General features: G+C 33.6%; 1 protein-coding gene across 1 annotated transcript; it reads left to right on the top strand.

The window, feature by feature from the left end:
- Positions 1 to 1,104: 1,104 nt before the first annotated feature.
- Positions 1,105 to 8,702, top strand: LOC127733971 (solute carrier family 22 member 21-like). The gene is made up of 5 exons (XM_052243461.1): positions 1,105 to 2,037; positions 3,467 to 3,552; positions 4,627 to 4,747; positions 7,391 to 7,463; positions 8,279 to 8,702. The coding sequence occupies exons 1-5, from the start codon at positions 2,009 to 2,011 to the stop codon at positions 8,459 to 8,461; spliced, it is 492 nt and encodes a 163-aa protein (XP_052099421.1). The 5' UTR covers positions 1,105 to 2,008; the 3' UTR covers positions 8,462 to 8,702.
- The last annotated feature ends 9,009 nt before the right edge of the window (positions 8,703 to 17,711 follow it).

Below are 17,711 nucleotides of genomic sequence, written 5' to 3'. Positions count from 1 at the left end.
TTGTACCTATTCTTTGCACTGTTGTGTCACGTAATATCTATAACGCATTTTTTTAAAAAATATTTCCCAAATGATAAGAAAGTCCTTACATCACTAAAACTAATCCATAAATGACATGCCGAAAAAGGAAGTCATGCTTCAATTATAAACATTGCACTGACAATGAAACTAACTCTTGAATACAACCAATCAAGAGATCATTTGAGCCTTGAGCACTTTACAATATTCTAAGTTTGTAAGAGAATGATAATCCTTTACTTCATGATAAGTACGAGCGTTGAAGAAAGGGATTATCATTCTCTTACATATACGTAATGATTAGTTTATTTCATGTCTGTAGTTGATTGTGACAATTGTTAACAACCGAAAACATTGCATAGTTTACACTCGTGAATCTTACTATTCAAAACGCTTAAAATATTTAATGCAAGTCCAAGAAGATATACTAGCAATTGTTTTCTAACGAACAATTTCGTTAACATATTTGTTTTGGCGCGAAAACTAAAAGTTTCAAAAATAAACTGCGACCTTTGCAGTAATGATTGAACAGAAAGTTCTAATATATATAAAGTCAATGCTACCGATACCTGTTCATTATATTATATCCGTTTGAGATAAAGGATACAACATATACACTTAAGTATGCCTCATATCTTGACTTACATCTAGAAATTGACAATGAGGGTTGGTTGTGAACAAAACATTACAACAAAAGAGATGATTTTAGCTTCCCAATTGTTAACTTTCCATTTTAAAGTAGCAAAATTCCAGCAGAACCTGCATATGGAGTATATATCTCTCATTTGATACGTTATTCTAGAGCTTGCATTTCCTATCATGCTTTCCTTGGTACAGGGTTGCTGCTTACAAGGAAGCTATTGAACCAAAAGTTCCAAGTGGTTAAGCTGAAATCTGAAATTTAATAACGCCAATTATTGACCGTTATGCAATATCTGTTTCACAAATGACGACGGATATGTTCCAATTGTTGAAACCACAATCTTTTCTATTATTATATTCCGGGTTATAAACTTTATGAATTGTTGTTTTAGCGTATGCAAACATTTCCAAAATTAATTTCATAAATTTGTATAAAGTAAAAATGTTCAATAATATTAACTGAGGTATGTAAATATTTAGCGATAAAATGATATGGTCCCAGTGAAATCAACATTTTTCCTGTATTCTGTGATTCTAACAAGATTTTTCATTAGTTTCTTTAAAACAATGTAGGATATTAGACGAATCATTGAGATGGCTTATAGCAAATAAGAAAATTAAAAAAGCACGATTGCAGGTGAAAAAGATTGCAAGGATCAATAAGGTAAACGTTGATGATGTTTTGCCTCTTTTGGAGGACGAGATAGAGATAACTACCCCTTTGAAAGAACAAGATTTACTAGTAAATGTAGACACACAGGACAGAAACCTTAACAGAGAAAACTTGTTCACAATTTTACAACATAAGCTACTGCTGAAGACTACTGGGATCATGGCCTTCACCTGGTATTTATAGTTATGAGTATAAAGGTTTTCACTTGTCAGAAAATGTGAAGCAGTGCGAATTTATGTACGTATCTCGACAAATACTTTTATTTCATAGAAGCTTCAGACCAAGATATATGGAATTGAATACTTAATACAAACACCGAATAACTCATACATCATCTAGCAGCAAATATATAAATATTGGGTAAATGTCGACAATTTAAATAGCAATATAGTTTATAATGGAAGGATATTAAAAAAAGAAATTGTGTTGTCAAGAAAATATCTATTAATATGTTTATAATAAAAATGTATACGTTTACCCTGTCATTACAAAATATAGCGAGCGCTCATTTAATGATGTTGCCTTAAATGCCACGAGGAATGATGGAAAAATGTTCAATCTTTTTTCAGGTTTACGAATTCTTTAGTCTATTTTGGATTAACCTTTACATCAACACAACTAGCTGGTGACAGACATTTAAACTTTTTCCTTAATGTAGCCGTAGAAACTCCAGCTATGATTACTTTTATGATTTTAGTGAGAAGGTAACATCAATAAAATTAATTTTGTAATGGGTAATCGTTAATAAGATATACAGTAAACGACAGAAATGGGACAACACATACAAAACGTAGATAAGTTGTGATAACAGCAATCCAAAAGTGGTGAAAATAACTCAACAAGTTAAACTTCTGAAAATGTAGATAAAATTCACTTTTATTATTTTGTAATCTAGAAATGAAATACGAGTGAAATGGAAAAAAAAACACTCTATAGTGCGTCCGAGGCTCTTTTTATAGCTAACATCATCATATGTCACCAATTCAAACATTGAAAATCCAAAGATCTGTTGATGCATGTATACGCGAGGATCTTATTGACCAAACCAAACCTGAAAGAATAGTCAATATATATGTACTTATTAAATATGTTTTACGATAAGTGCCTAAACAAATTATGGTAATGAAATATTGTGTTGGTTAAATTGACATTCCGTCGTTTGTGTGATTTGTTTACCTAGTTCGTTGACATTCCGTCGTTTGTGTGATTTGTTTACCTAGTTTGTTCATTTTGTTTTCACATTTGTATTTTACGTTATTCCCTTTCTGCCCTCTTTTTGCAACTGTTTCTATGTACATGTTTATCTTTATAAAAAAAGTAAAATAACAAAAAGACCGAACTCCAAGGAACATTCAAAAACTCAAATACATCAAACAAATGGAAAACAACTGTCATATTCCTGACTTGGTACAGGCATTTCCTTAGCAGCTAAACCTCTCACTTGTATTACAGTCATACAGCATTCCACTGCATTGACAACAATGTGTGAGAAAAACAAACAGACCCAACAGGCAAAAACGCCAAAAGTTGGGGTACAGCAGTCAACACTGTGCCACAACCCCAATCACCATAAAACAAACAACTATTTAAACAAAGAAAAACAAAATGGCATATAGACACTCCATAGACAAAGCACACAAGCAAAAACGACAGATAAGAATACAAAATGACCACAGCACAATAACACAATGGCGGGATGTATAAATACCTAGCCAGGCCAAAAGTATATACCAAAGTGTAACAGTAAAGGCTGAAATATACAAAGACAAATAAAAAGAACACTATAACACGTGATTAAGATGATAAACAACGTTAGTACATAGAATCTATACGTCAAGAACATCTTGTATTATTTGTGAAGTTGATACGGAATATTTATCAACAAGGTCTCGGTATCTTCCGATGAACTTTTTAGAAAAAGGACAAGACGTTCTTTGACATTACTCGGGTTCAGCAACTTTCTGCTCAGACACTGGTGACGTTTTATGAAGTCTGAGTAGCAGCTGCAGGCACTTTTATGCAAAGAACACTTTAATGCAAAGCCTTTTAACAATTCAGGAATGCCTTTGTCATTTATAAGTTTTTTCGTGAATTTCTTTGTGCATCTTATACATGGTTTATTTTCCATTTCAGATTCAGAAGAAAAAGTATTTCAGTTACATTTCATAGTATAGCTGGGATTTCTCTAGTTATATCTGTTATATTACATACTCTGAAAGGTATGTTAAAACTGTCACTAAACCTTACAGCTTAATTAAGATAAGATAACATACACCACGAAATTTTAGGAGGTGAACATCTATAATTAGAAACTTGTTAGTTTACCGAGGATTTATGCCCAAGGAAAAACAGCACTCATAAGCTGATAATTCCTGATGTCCGTCGCCTAAGATGGATGTAAATGTTTTAATAAAACATAACAATCCATTAATTTAGGCAACAGTGTTTTGCCGATTTTCAAATCTCATTAATCGAATAGAACAAAAAAGTAGATACAAATCAAGGTAAAAAAACAAAAACTAAACTGAATTGCACGAATTCTGTAAAAGCGAGACTGGAAGTTTAAGAATTTAAAGAGTGTAACAAAAATTCAAGAAAATAGGAAAATCAGTACGTAACGTTACAACTATCAGATATAAATAAAATTTACGAATAATAAATTTCGGGCGTTCAAAGAGCTTTTCTGGATTTACCTTTATCAGGAACGATCAAATCTATATTTGAAAGACAGGGTTGTATAGATACATAGAAATGATAAGGCCTATGTATGTATAAAAATAGCAAAATTCATGTCAAGGTCAACTTTGACTGAGGGAGTTGGAACTTTAAACATCTTTGAATTTTTAAAATGTTTATTTATCCGATAGCCAGCTTCAGTCGAGTGACATTGAATTTCAAATAACCTGCAGACGACATCCGGAAATCATCTGGTGTCAACTTAATATGTGTTGTCATCACTGCTCATGGATATTTTGATGTTTATACAGGTGATATTACTAGTATCACCCTCGATATGTGAATTCTTGAGGTTGTCACAGGAAACATTTTCATCTTCATGTGATCGTAATTTTGATCGATCAGAAACAGTCCTTTATGGTAAGACTAATAAATATCAATACTTTGAGAAGACAGAAATGTTGTCTCATAAATAGACCGATGCCCAAGCAGGAAAAACGAGGAACCACCTAAAATATGTAGGTCACCTATGACATTAAATATACATCGTCAAGTAAACATTTTAAGCATCTTCATTGTATAACTAAAATTATATTTCTTGTTCATTTTATATACAGAAAGAAATCACCATTACGAAACTGCCTCCATTATATTAAGTTTTATTGGGAAGTTTGGAATCACTGGATCCTTCAGTTTGATATTTTTGTTTACACCAGAATTGTACCCAACAAATTTAAGGTACAGTTAAAGCATGGCATAAGCAAGAACTGTCTTTATAATCCAAGGAATGTTAAAAAAAAAGATGTGATATGATTGCAAATGAGACAACTTTCCACAAGAAACTAAATGACGCAGATGTAGGCAACTATAGGGTAGCGTACAGTCTTCAACAATGAGCAAAATAGATATCGTTAAGTTAGCTACAAAAAGCCCCGCCATTACAAAATGTATATCTATTTAAACGAGAAAACCAAAAGCCTGGTTTATGTACAAAACAATAAACGAAAAGAATATTATAGACGGCAACCAACAACATCCACTGTTTTACAGACTCCTGTCCTGGGACAGCTCATACAAAATATGGCAAGATTTACCTTTGACAAAAGTCTAGCTGCACAATATTTGTATATGCAGATAAACGGCCAATACAAGAGTATTTTGAACACTTTGAAAATTTAATGTATGTTTCAGTTGTGTTATAGACATAACATGTTTGCTATTTTTTGTTTATCATAATTCATGTACAACTAACTTGATATTTCAAAAATCACGATTATAAAGGAAATAATATTCGTTTTGCACTGAAATCATATTACGGTAATGAAAAGACAAAATAGCGATTTTTATACAATACCTCCGCTGTATAACAGAAGATTGATAAAGTTGAACTCTGCCACATTTTATAGTCTTCTAAGTTTGCCATAAAAGTAATATGAACTATAAACAGTACGATGTTTGCCAGGACTATAAACAGTACGATGTTTGCCAGGACTATAAACAGTACGATGTTTGCCAGTTGAGATGTTTGCCAGGACTATAAACAGTACGATGTTTGCCTTTACTATAAACAGTACGATGTGTGCTAGTTGAGATGTTTGCCAGGACTATAAACAGTACGATGTTTGCCAGTTGAGACGTTTGCCAGGAATATAAACAGTACGATGTTTGCCAGTTGGAATGTTTGCCAGGACTATAAACAGTACGATGTTTGCCAGTTGAGATGTTTGCCAGGACTATAAACAGTACGATGTTTGCCAGTTGAGATGTTTGCCAGGACTATAAACAGTACGATGTTTGCCAGGACTATAAACAGTACGATGTTTGCCAGTTGAGATGTTTGCCAGGACTATAAACAGTACGATGTTTGCCAGTTGAGACGTTTGCCAGGAATATAAACAGTACGATGTTTGCCAGGACTATAAACAGTACGATGTTTGCCAGGACTATAAACAGTACGATGTTTGCCAGGACTATAAACAGTACGATGTTTGCCAGGACTATAAACAGTACGATGTTTGCCAGTTGAGATGTTTGCCAGGACTATAAACAGTACGATGTTTGCCAGGACTATAAACAGTACGATGTGTGCTAGTTGAGATGTTTGCCAGGACTATAAACAGTACGATGTTTGCCAGTTGAGACGTTTGCCAGGAATATAAACAGTACGATGTTTGCCAGTTGGAATGTTTGCCAGGACTATAAACAGTACGATGTTTGCCAGTTGAGATGTTTGCCAGGACTATAAACAGTACGATGTTTGCCAGTTGAGATGTTTGCCAGGACTATAAACAGTACGATGTTTGCCAGGACTATAAACAGTACGATGTTTGCCAGTTGAGATGTTTGCCAGGACTATAAACAGTACGATGTTCGTCAGTTGAGAAGTTTGATCGGTGTCAACCATTTATACAGGAACTTCTTAGCAAGAAAGATAAGAAGTTAGCAATATCCTTTAACTCTACGTTCCGCTATATAGATGATGTTCTCTCACTAAATAATACAAAATTTGGTGACTATGTTGAACGAATCTATCCCATCGAACTAGAGATAAAGGATACTACAGATACAGTTAAGTCTGCCTCATATCTTGACTTACATCTAGAAATTGACAATGAGGGTCGGTTGAAAACAAAACTTTACGACAGAAGAGATGATTTCAGCTTCCCAATTGTAAACTTTCCATTTCTATGTAGCAACATTCCAGCAGCGCCTGCATACGGAGTATATATCTCCCAATTGATACGATATTCCCGGGCTTGTGTTTCCTATCATGATTTCCTTGATAGAGGATTGCTGCTCACAAGGAAGCTATTAAACCAAGAGTTCCAAATGGTGAAGTTGAAGTCATCCCTTCGTAAATTTTACGGACGCCATCACGAGTTGGTTGACCGTTATGGAATAACCGTTTCACAGATGATATCGGATATGTTCCTTATGTCGCAGCTACAATACCCTCCCTTTTCACGAATGTGACTTACCGAATTTAACTATTTACCGGATTTGTAATAACACAAGCAACACGACGGGTGCCACATATGGAGCAGGATCTGCTTACCCTTCCGGAGCACCTAAGATCACCCCCAGTTTTTGGTGGGGTTCGTGTTGCTTAGTCTTTGGTTTTCTATATTGTGTCATCTGTACTATTATTTGTCTGTTTGTCCTTTTATTTTTGGCCATGGCGTTGTCAGTTTGTCTTCGATCTATGAGTTTGACTGTCCCGCTGGTATCTTTCGTCCCTCTTTTAAAGTAGGTTTGTATTTAAAGTATGTTTGTATTTAAAGTAAGTTTGTATTTAAAGTATGTTTGTATTTCATTTGTGGTCTGAACCTATAATTAATTAGTATGCTCTTATATCATATATTTTTATATATTATTTTAAAGAAACATCGGTATTGGTTTAGGATCAATGTCAGGAAGAGTTGGTGGCATGCTAGCACCATATGCTACAATGTTGGTAAGTTTTAAAGGTATTGTGTTGGCAAAAAGTAAAATGATACTCAGAGAACAGTAAAAAAACATGTCATATAACAACGTGCCCTGAATGTATTGTTGTCCATACTTTAATTAAAAAGTATGGAAACTATTTGATTAAACAATAGAAAACAAAATGTGCATTCAACTCACTCGTATCTTTAAACAACATTATACTCATCAAAAAGTAAAAAACATGCGCATGCATTTTCGTTCAAATCATTTGTTTCTGACTATATGCACATCTCTAATACTTTTTATTGAATTCATTCACAGTTTATTTGGGGTTTAGACGATTCACAATACGTGAATACGATATGAACGTTATGCGCGGATGATGACTTCCATATATAAAGGACGTGTGAAGTCGACGTCAATGAGAAAGCAACTTTTAAGGACACACAAAAAACCAAATCACATCTAGAGGTCAACCAATTAAAATGTACAAGGTTTCAATACAATTTATCAAGCTCTAATTCTCCCCTATAGGAAGACAAAAGTGTATTATTTTATCAGATAAAATATTTTGGCGAGTCCTTTAACATTATTTATATTTAGATTGAAAACTTTGGTCAATCAGGATTTATTTTCATTATGACATGTTATTTTGGCAAAACTTAGTCCAAGAATTATCTTAAATGTCATGTTTCCGTCAACCTACGAGGGGTAAATGCTATATATACTGTTCTAGTAATCTGCTTTACTTTAACGACAAACTAAAAAAGTATAAGCACTAATCAGATTATTACTGGCATCTTTTATGCAATATGAGAAATGAACTTGTTGTTTCTTGTTCAGGCAACATATATAGAATGGGGACCCGGAATAATCTTTGGAGTATGTTGTGGTGTTGCGACTTTATTACAACTTTTACTACCAGAAACCAGTGGAAAGGAACTGCCACAGTCCGTACGGGAACTTAGAGAATGGGACAAACAGAGGGGTCTTCAATCTAAATCTAATGAAATCAAGGAGACGTAATTACATTGGTTGGTAGAAAATGCACACTTGTGCCAGAATGAAGATATGTGACAATAGTATATTACACTGTAGAGTCAAAATAATTACTTCTCGCTTAAAGTTTACCGACATGCAGTCATTGTTATAGAAATCAATTTTGTTATACTTATTCTATATACTGGATAATCTGTTATGTCTTATCGTTTGTAGTCCAAATAATTATAAAATTGCCTTTCCATAACATTATTGTCATGAAAATTGTTTGGACGAGTATTGTTAAAATAATTGTATAAAGTTCGAGATTGCATGTTAGTTACGTAAGCGCGTCACTGTTTGTGATTTCCTGTGATGTCTGTCGTTGATGGAATATGTTCGCTGTTGTTCTGCGGTTTGCATGTGGTGTCGACTATTATATTATGTGTTTGTGCTATATTTCTGTCCCTTAGCGTTGTTATTTTAGCGATATTTTTTTAACATTGTCATAAAGCGGGAGGTTTGGCTAGCCATTAAACCAGGTTCAACCCACCATTTTTCCTTAAAATGTCCTGTACAAAGTCAGGAATATGGCAGTTGTTATCAAATAGTTCGTTTCTATGTATGTTGGCGTTTTTTTTTGTTGCACTTCAGTGTTCCTGTTGTTCCTTTGTTTTCCTCTTATTGTTGATGTGTTTCCCTCGGTTTTAGTTTGTAACCCGGATTTGTTTCCTCTCAATCGATTTATGACTTTTGAACACCGGTATACTACTGTTGCCTTTATTTAAGGTGTATAACAAAGCTATAAAGACCCCGGAATGACAAAGATGTCAACAACTATACGTCACTTTAAGGTGTATAACAAAGCTATAAAGACCCCGGAATGACAAGATTGTGAAACAATTCATTAAAAGAAAAGCAGCGGCCTTGTTTTTGCTTAATACAATAAACCAAAAACAAATGTGACGAACCTTGGACAGTGGTATAACAGCACAAAAATGAAAAGAACACCTTATGAATTTCGTGCGCCCGAAGCTCTTTTCTGGATTTACCTACACAAACCCAAGGATCTATAAATACGAAGCAACGTTTGAAGCTATATGTGTGTTATTCAGTTGGAAAGAGCTAGACTCATCAGGTCGACAAGAAGCACAACAAACAAAGAGAAATAAATCAAAGCGCGAAAGCGCTGTAAAGGCAGTTAATTACAGGTTGTGTGTATTTTTAGTCCAGTTATATCATTATCTTGCATAGTACAGTGTACTTATCAGAGGTGGCTTTCAGTATTTAAGATTTAGAGTTCTCTAATGATATTGAACAAGTTTTATGAATGTCATATTCTGAGCACTATATGAAGGCGATTGTTCTCACTTGTTTATGAACTAGAGCATTATGTCCAGTTTGTACCTTTTTTATCTATGTTTATAGTCAAATACTGTATAAATAGTTAGGCATTTTCTTTTTAGTAATAAGTAAATGTTATCAACTGTATTTTATTCAACTTTGCAAATGTGGTTTGTTACTGGTAAGTATGGGTGATAGTTGTTTCATTGGCAATCATAACACATCTCCTTATTTATATAATGATCTATATTCAACGACCTCAGTTACAAAAAAAATGTATGTAACTAAACTATGACGGGAAACCTTTGACTTCTTTCTTTTATATTAACTTTTGATTTGGTACCAGAGAACTATGTAGAATAAATGTACATTGCAACATGTCAACTCTTTCAATGACAATACTTTTTTTAGAAACTATAACTCCAAGCAAAATTATATTTCCAAGTATAAAATAATTTATGAACGAAAAAAGGAGTTCTTAATTAAGAAATAAACTGATTCGCTGAGCGCAGCTGGATACACCCGCAGAGGTCCAACCCTGAACAGTTGGGGCAAAAATGGACCAAATGTCATATTTGAAATTTATGAAAATCAATAGGGAGATTACATCAATAGCTATAAATAATTCACAAAAGTTTCATGTGAACTGCTTAAAGCATTTTTGAGTTGTTGTCCAAAAACTGGAAAATCCCCCCTTTTTTAATTAATAAACCCTTTTTTAATGAATAAACCCTTTTTTAATGAATAAAACCCCATAACTCAGAAATGTAAAATTTAAAATTTATAAAATTCTAAAGGGAGCTTACGGATTGATAATTTAGTCTTAGATGCAAGATTTTTTTATCGGTTGTTAGTGGCTTTGAACTAGCTGTCAGTAACTGCGAGTACTCTCAGATCTGTACTTAGTGTCTTTTTGTTGTTTGGATGTACAACTACCCGGCCACGTCCACTTGTATTTGTATTTATCCATCTGATGAGTTAAGCCTCGGAGCTCTTTCAACTGATTTTTATAGTTCGTTCTTATGTTGTACTGTTACACCTCTGTCCCAGGTTAGGGGGAGGGTTGGGATCCCGCTAACATGTTTAACCCCAACACATTCTGTATGTACATGTAAGTGCCTGTCCCAAGTCAGTGGTTGTCGTTTGTTTATGTGTTGCATACATTGTATTTGTTATCCGTTCATTTCTTGTACATAAATTAGGCTGTTAGTTTTCTTGTTTGAATTGTTTTACAGTGTCATTTCGGGGCCTTTGATAGCTGACTGTGCGGTATGGACTTTGCTCATTGTTGAAGGCCGTACTGTGACCTATAGCTGTTAATTTCTGTGTCATTTGGTCTCTTGTGGAGAGGTGTCTCATTGGCAATCATACCACATCTTCTTTTTTATATTTACACCAACAGTTATAAACAATTCACCAAAGTCAAGGTGAGACAACAAAACTTAGTTGTAAGATCTCTGAAATTTTTTACACGGTACGAGTTTTTCTCATTGTTGGAGATTGTACGGTGACAGTAACACATGTAACTGCTTAAACCCATTTCTTATGCACTTTGGTTCGATAAACTCACTGAATATCATACCACATCTCCTTATTTTTATATGCATTACAATTTACATGTGCATGTAATTGTAAATATATATATATCAGAACAAAATTCATTGCGTCACTTTTATTTATGCATCCTTTGACACAATACAAGTTCTAAAATTACACAACATAAAACAACTAAATGTTATTTCAGATGAAAATTTTGTTTCAGTTCCATTTATAGGATTTATTAGAATTTTGTATGTTTTGCCAAGTCCAATAATTCGCTCTATGTGCACGTATAAATTGGAGACTTTTCTATCCCGTATAAGAGTTTTGGAACTAATTCTGTTTCTTTTTTTGAAAAAAGTTAGCAAACAAATCTTGCACATTTAAACCTTTGTCAGCCATCACACTGTCACCTGGATCACATAATTGAACTATTCTACATCTTTCAACTATTTCACATACAAGTATTTTCAGTGTTTCTGTTTTTATATGATGAAAAGGTTGCCTGAGCTCTAGGAGCTTTAGGTTTTATCAGGGGATATTCTGCGCTGTCAATAATAATCCAAGTTGTAGGAAACTTTAATTTGAAGTTGGATGGCGAAAAATACCTGACTAAACCACTAGATGGCCAAGTGTTAGCCTCACACCACTGTTTAGACATAACAACAATCCATGTATACACAATATTCTTAACGCTAGATTCAATCTAGACAGTTCAAAGTTGGTTGTATAATGCCTCAATTTCATCAAAGTCATAAAAAAACTGATTTTCAACTGACACCCTATCAATTTGAAAATATATGTATCTCAAACAATATGCTGCTGGACCAATTGTGGTCAAAACAAATAAAATTTAGTATACAACTCTAAACCGGTATAAAAATGCATGGCTGTGTCACGTGTCTTCATTTCAAAATTCTCTGCTGAAAACATAGGCATTGATGGTGTTTGCGTAATTCCATCTGTGAAGCTCAACATCAGCTCGGCAGTTGGTGGTGGACAGTCATAAATCCTTTCTGCAGTATGAATGACTTCTTCAGGAAAACCAACTTTACAATCAAAACTTTCCTCTAGATTTCAACTACAATATTCATCAAGTTTAGTTCTTTTGTTTTCACAGGAAACTGCCCTGATTTTTATTTTTGCAGACGATTCAGTCTCTTGCTTGGTACAGGAAAATAGGCTGGGAATGGTAGTAGACTTAAGACTCTGTATGGTGGGTTTGCGCCCTGAAAAAGGTTATAAAACATTAGTTTTTTGATAATTAAATGAACTTCCATTAGCAATGTATACTTTGTACTACCTGGAAAATATTAGTTAGATTTATTCATTACAATCTGGATAAAACTATGTTTGCCTGATTCAATGTATGTTATGTAAATCCAAAGGACAAAAAATTACAGACTTATGCAACAAACGTACATTGTTTGTACCTAAATAACTACATGTATAATATAGATGAGAGCATGTCATTGTTTTGTTCCTATTAACATTGTCATTGATATTTTTCAAGAAAGTCTATGAGGCATAGCTTATGCATTCCTGTCATTACTACATTAGCATAATTACTTCTAAAATAATTCTCAGTATGATATACCTCTTGTAAGAAATCATTATAATTGTAGCAATCACCAAAAAATCTCAAACAGATCACATTGAATCGTAATCCCAAAAATTATGACTCTTGAATTGACCACCCCCTTTTATTCTAAAACGATAATTGCGGTTGTAAACAGACAGTGAGACTTTGGTTTATTCGCATGGCCATCACATATATAACTATATATTTCAAAAAGAAAATAGAGTTTTACCATGAATAGTTTCCTGCACGTAGTCTTTTTCAGTAAAATGTTCCTTGCAAACAACAGCTGATTGAGATGGACTCCACGATTTCATCGTGTTCTCGTCCAATCTGCGTATGGGCCATGGCGTTGATCCAACTTTTCCTTCTTTTTAAGTCAATTGGAAATGCATGTCCTCCTCTTAAATGACATCCAGGTACACAACAAGTACTTGGCAACGTTAATTAAAAATGTAACGGTTGCACAGTGCAGAAACCGGAAGTTGAGGAACATGATCGGCTACCACTGCGCCACCTATTCAGGAACGATAATTTGCTACTTTACATAACTGCGAAATAACAATAACGTTAGACGGGTTCACTTGCATAAACAGAAATGCGCTTTAAATTGTATAATATAATTCATGTTCAGTCGACCTTTAATTATTATATCAACGATTGAAATGATTTATAAACATCTAGATTGCAGATAACACTCGAAATTCATCCGACCTCTTTCCACACGGTGTTCAAATAATTCTAGTTTGTCAATCGGTTGACTGCTTATAATGCAAAATACAAATATATCAAAAGTTTTTAAAACTAACAAAACACAATGATCGTTTCTCTATTTCCCAATGTAAATGAAATGAAACCAAAAACATTTTATATCGCAATAAGAAGAGGAGAGAATTCAACATTTCCGGATCTACTTGGAGCCTAATGACCCCCCACGTAGATAAGGTGGATATCGCGGAATGAAAGATTAACCCGGCAACCAGAAAGGCATTAAAGCACTGCCTTTAAAAACGCAAAGTACCGATCTAAAAGCATTTACCGTTACTGAAAGATAGTTCTTAACCAATATCAACTAGAAAACAAACCATACTGGTCTTCATCGCAACAATTGTAATTGCACATGATAAAAATTTACTTTACGATATATAGATAGAAACCGTCAGTATAACAAATAAGATCAAGTATACTAATCGCAAATGCAGCTATGTTAAAAGAATGAGTTACATTTGTAGTACAGTACATAAAATCAATCAATTAAAAGTGTCAAGACTGCATTATAGCAATTTGTTTTTCAAATTTAAGTTATTTCAAAGTCCATTCTAGCCAGGCTAAACAATGAATATATGATGAATTAATGTAATAGTAGTTTACCGATCTATACATTTCATAAATCGATCACGAAGACAAATCAATGTTACAAATAAAAATTGATGGAATGAATTCAAACAAGCGGGATCGGGTAGGTCGACAGCGCAAACGTCTCCTGCTATGCATACATCATCCGCCATGCGAATGTACACTCAGTCAAAATGTCACAATCGGTAAAATAACAAATAAGACGACTAAACTGGTATCTAAAATATGTCGCTAATGACTTCAGACACAGACACAACTTTTTGGTCAAACAATTCGTTGTGGTGACTGCAAATCTTATGAAGTTTCGATTCCAGTCTTTCTTCATCATAGGCCAGTTTTTATGTAAGGAACTTCCCTTCTAATGAGTCCGTATGATGTGAACATACACAAGCATATTTATTGAGATATGTGAAAAGGGTATATTACTGCTGCGAAATGGAAAGTTTACCATTTGTGAGTTGAAGTCATCATGTTTTCATATATTCAAGTTTGAAGCTATCCATCTGTGCCAATATCGAGGAAATGATCCATCAGTGTCAATATCGAGGGAAAAACAAGATATGAAGCATAGCTTCTAGATTCGGTAGTATTCCTTAATTCCCTGGTATATACGAAATGCAAGCGCGCACTGAATTGTGGGTTTATAAGTGACATGACATCATCAACATGTCTGAAAGTGAAATTGAAAAACTTTGCAAGATGTTTTTTTCTTTTTTCGGTTTGATTAGGTTTTGTCTGCTTCCTATATATACAAAAACAAGTCGACCATTAGGGTGCATATATATAGTACCCATTGAAATACCGACTTGTCTGTTGAAATATGAATCCACTAAACTCATCAAATATGTTGTCGATAAAAAAGTCCAGCAATTTTGGGATATCATCCGTAGTGTATCTATTTTTAGAATCTTAATAAAGAAAGATTTTTATGACCTAAAACAAGAAACTTGTATCTACGATCCCATTTTGTAGAAAAAACTATGTTTATATTTTTTTTTATTCATAACAATTTACCAAGTGTCCGAAATAATTCGTTCACACACACCATAACGGTACCAATTTAACCATTTCGACAATTCATGTCTCTTCGATGATGCTCGAGGCTAAAATATTAAAATTACAAAGCCTTATATAAACGTTGAAGAGATGATAAAACATAAAAAAAGACCAAAAGTATAGCTATACCCGGACAAGGAATCAGAGCCTTGTACCAGGGAGAAATATCGCTAAATTACAATTTGTTTAGCTTACAGACCACCATTTGCATGCAAGGTACCTGCGATCGACTCTTTAGTGTCTCAGTCTGTAAATAATACTGATATTCAGCTGATTGACAGTACTTGTGAAATCAAAGTAGTCAGAAATAATACAAATAGTTCTGGGCATGAAGAACTGATGACATTACCATGTAACAAGATGCTGTAATCACAGGGGTAGATTATTCATTTTTTCAAACATATTCCATTATTTCTCAAAAGCATATCATTTTCATTTTGTGTGGCCTATTCGAATACGCTATCAAGTCAAATAGCACATTATACAGAATTTGAAGTCTACCTATCTTTGATCTGATGTGATCTGATACCAATATTGGTGATCCTTATACATGTGCACTTACAGAAAGTGTAAATCTGTAAAAGTTAGTGTTCACTTTTTCTAATACAATTTGTATCAATTACCTTTGTAAGTTATTTCGTTGGGTCTTTCGTGAATGTTTTACCTCAAAATCCTCCATTTATTTCTGAACCATACATGATTATATATCTAATATATTGTATTTCATTAGCTTTATACTTTATTCTAACTTATTCTTTCCGTTGGTTGATATAGTCGAGCGTTTGATCTTTTCAGGGTTTATAGACTTCCCCCTTTCTGAACCATGGAGATCGGTATTTTTGTTAATACTTTCTTCTTAGTAATATGATCAAATATACAAAATGTTTATTATAAATTATTGTCTAATTCATTTGACGGTGTATTGTAGCAGGATGTACCAGAAGGATACTAAGTGCTCCACATGAGACAGATTCAACTTTTAAAAAACATTAGTCCAAGGAATAATACAAAGAATAAGACAGACACCGTTCTTGCGACGTTCTTTCAACTTTCATTGAATAATTTGTGTTCTAAATCTTTGTGTAATTCTGACATAAGATTGTACAGACACACAAATTTCTGTATTTTGCTGAAATGAAAGGTCACCGTCACCAGTCAATAGAAACTCAATTGATATATCATATTGCATATCTTTCTAATTTTAAAAACAATATTTCTCTTGCTTCATTGTGAAAAGGGCACTCGAAAAAATAGTGAATACTATCCTCAACATGATGGGCACAGCTGCATGCGGTACTGGGTTTATTATCAATACAGCGCAGATCTGCATTTAAAGAATTGCACATATTTTTCAAACGTGTATGATAATAATATTTTTTTAAAAAGTGTCTTTTTCAGATATCTATAGGTAAAAATAAAAGTGTTTGTGTCTCATCTTATGATATGAAATTTCCAAACTTTTTAGTGGGACCTTATATGTCAAAGTGAGGGTAAAGGCGAATTAACCCTGTCGATGTTTACATTTGGCCAAATTTGTGGAGCCGTACTATTTCTACCGCTTGCTGATCGATATGGACGAAAGAAGATTTTGTATCAGTGAGAGTTATCATGTTTTAGTTGTGACACTTATATCTCTGGCACCAAATTACTATGTTTATGCAACAATGAAGTTTTTGACTGGTGCCACTATCGAGGTAAGCTACTATTAAAAATGTGAGCTAAAAAAATTAAGTGCATCAATAATGTTCCAGCAATATATATATATATATAATAAATCTGTACGATAATAAAAATATCATTAGAATGCTAAACAAAATGATGTTATATTTATATTTAACAGTTAGAAGGAAAGGATAGTCTTGTTTGTAACACAGAATAACTCCAAACGCGCATCAAATATGTATACCGAGATAATCGATATTTATGAAATACGCATCGAGATTTCATAAATGCACACAAGGAAATATTTAGGGATTGACATTTTGTCGAAAACAGTATGTTGCACTGTATATGTCTTTTGGTTATTTATTTTGTTGGATTGCTGTTGACAATAATCCTACATCTCAGATTATGCATATAGCCATTAAGAATACATACTTAGATTTTTAACATACACAGCTTGGTTAAAAAATACACTAGGCTCAATACCATTCAATCAAACCTACAACATTTAATGAATATAAATTAATCGCCCATTTGTAGCTTTATTATACTTAATATTTGCATTTGATATAAAAAATATCATTGCGTTTATCCTTTTTCATGTGTATTACTGTTTCAGCTGTTGTGTTTAAGTTAAAAACCATGTGATTCATAGACCACTACTTATGAAAAAGTTTGAAATCTAATCCAACCTTATCCGAATTTGCATTCCGTACGATTTATGACTGTTGCCTTCTCTTCATAATGTTCACTAATCTCTTT

This window comes from Mytilus californianus, unplaced genomic scaffold (genome assembly GCF_021869535.1).
Source record: "Mytilus californianus isolate M0D057914Y unplaced genomic scaffold, xbMytCali1.0.p SCAF_3, whole genome shotgun sequence".
Classification (NCBI taxonomy): domain Eukaryota; kingdom Metazoa; phylum Mollusca; class Bivalvia; order Mytilida; family Mytilidae; genus Mytilus; species Mytilus californianus.
This window is presented reverse-complemented; position numbering and strand designations above follow the sequence as displayed.